Genomic DNA, 1,709 nt, shown 5'->3' with positions numbered 1-1,709 from the left:
GGCCCGCCCTTTAAGCTTGGCTAGGCAAGCCCCACCCCTCCCTCCGCTACCGGGGCGGTCGCCTCGCGCTCCCACCCTCCGCCTCTGCCTTACAAGATCTAATGAGCTCCCCCGGGAGGCTGAGCCGCGAGCCCCGGCCGGAGCGAGCAGATAGCGCCGCGCCTGGAGCGGGTGGGGAGCGGGCGGGGAGCAGACCGGCCGTGTTGCGGACCGCTCTGGAGCTGTGGCGATGGCGGTGCAGGCTGCGCTGCTCAGTTCGCACCCCTTCATACCCTTTGGTTTCGGAGGTTCCGCGGACGGACTGGTGAGCGCCTTCGGAAGTTTGGACAAGGGCTGCTGTTTCGAGGACGATGAGAGCGGGGCGCCTGCAGGAGCGCTGCTGTCCGGATCCGAGGGCGGGGACTTACGCGAGGCCACCCGCGACCTGCTCAGCTTCATAGACTCGGCGTCCAGTAACATCAAGCTGGCGCTGGACAAGCCCGGCAAGTCCAAGCGGAAGGTTAACCACCGCAAGTACCTGCAGAAGCAGATCAAGCGCTGCAGCGGCCTCATGGGCACCGCGCCTCCCGGACCTCCATCCCCTAGCGCAGCAGACGCTCCCGCTAAACGGCCGCCGGGCGCCCCGGGAGCCCCGACTGTCGCGGCCCCAGCGCACTGCAAGGCCACCCCGAGGAGGGAGGCGACGCAGGCCGCGGCTGCCGCCAGCCTGCAGAGCCGGAGCCTGGCTGCACTTTTCGACTCTCTGCACCACGTCCCCGGGGTCGCAGAGCCGGCAGGCGGTGCTGTGGCCGTGCCGGTCCCGGGTCTCGGGGCAGCGAGCGCTGCAGGAGACGGGGCCAGCACCGCGGGGAGCTCAGCGACCCCTGGCGCTAAGAAGGTCCCTCTGCGCGCCCGCAACCTGCCCCCGTCCTTCTTCACTGAGCCGTCTCGAGTGGGTGGCAGCGGCAGCGGCGGCTGTGGCTGTGGCCCCTCGAGCCAGGGAGTGAGCCTGGGTGACCTAGAGAAAGGGGCGGAGGCCGTGGAGTTCTTTGAGTTGCTGGCGCCGGACTTCGGTGCTGGCAACGACTCGGGCGTCTTGCTGGCCGCAGAGCCCCTGGACGCGTTTCCCACTGGAGCCACAGTCCTACGGGGACCCTTGGAGCTGGAGTCTGGCCCCTTTGAACCGCCGGCGATGGTGGGGAACCCACTATACTCCGAGCCCTGGAGCGCCCCGAGCTGTCCCCAGACCAAGAAACCTCCTCTGGCTGGCGTTCGCAGCGGCGTGACCTTGAACGAGCCTGTGCGCCTCCTGTACCCCACCGCCTTGGACTCTCCAGGTGGGGAGGACACACCAGCGTTGGCCTCTTTCGCCCCCTTCTTCCCAGATTGCGCACTGCCGCCGCCCCATCAAGTGTCCTATGATTACAGTGCGGGCTACAGCCGCGCAGTTTACCCCAGCCTCTGGAGACCCGACGGGTTCTGGGAAGGGGCTTCTGGGGAAGACAGGGCGCACACAGTCTGACTGCGAGGTCCCTTCGTTTCCCTTATGACTGCTCTGGGCTGCGTGCCACTGTGGGTCTCTCCTGAGTGGAGAGAAGATGTGAAAACGCCCGTGAAGACGAAATGGGATTAAAAGAAAAACAAACAAACCACAATTCATCTAATAAAAGAATCTTCAGGAAAAGAGATGAAGAGGAGTTGGGAGTTGTTTTAAACAGAGTGTCAGATTT

General features: G+C 65.3%; 1 protein-coding gene across 1 annotated transcript; it reads left to right on the top strand.

Moving 5' to 3' along the window:
* Positions 1-229: 229 nt before the first annotated feature.
* LOC113834887 (protein FAM181B) lies at positions 230-1,501 on the top strand. Its single transcript, XM_027407948.2, has one exon. The coding sequence runs from the start codon at positions 230-232 to the stop codon at positions 1,499-1,501; it is 1,272 nt and encodes a 423-aa protein (XP_027263749.1).
* The last annotated feature ends 208 nt before the right edge of the window (positions 1,502-1,709 follow it).

This window comes from Cricetulus griseus, chromosome 3 (assembly GCF_003668045.3).
Source record: "Cricetulus griseus strain 17A/GY chromosome 3, alternate assembly CriGri-PICRH-1.0, whole genome shotgun sequence".
NCBI classification, from domain to species: domain Eukaryota; kingdom Metazoa; phylum Chordata; class Mammalia; order Rodentia; family Cricetidae; genus Cricetulus; species Cricetulus griseus.
Note: the sequence above shows the minus strand (reverse complement) of the source record. Positions and strands in the feature narration are given on the sequence as shown.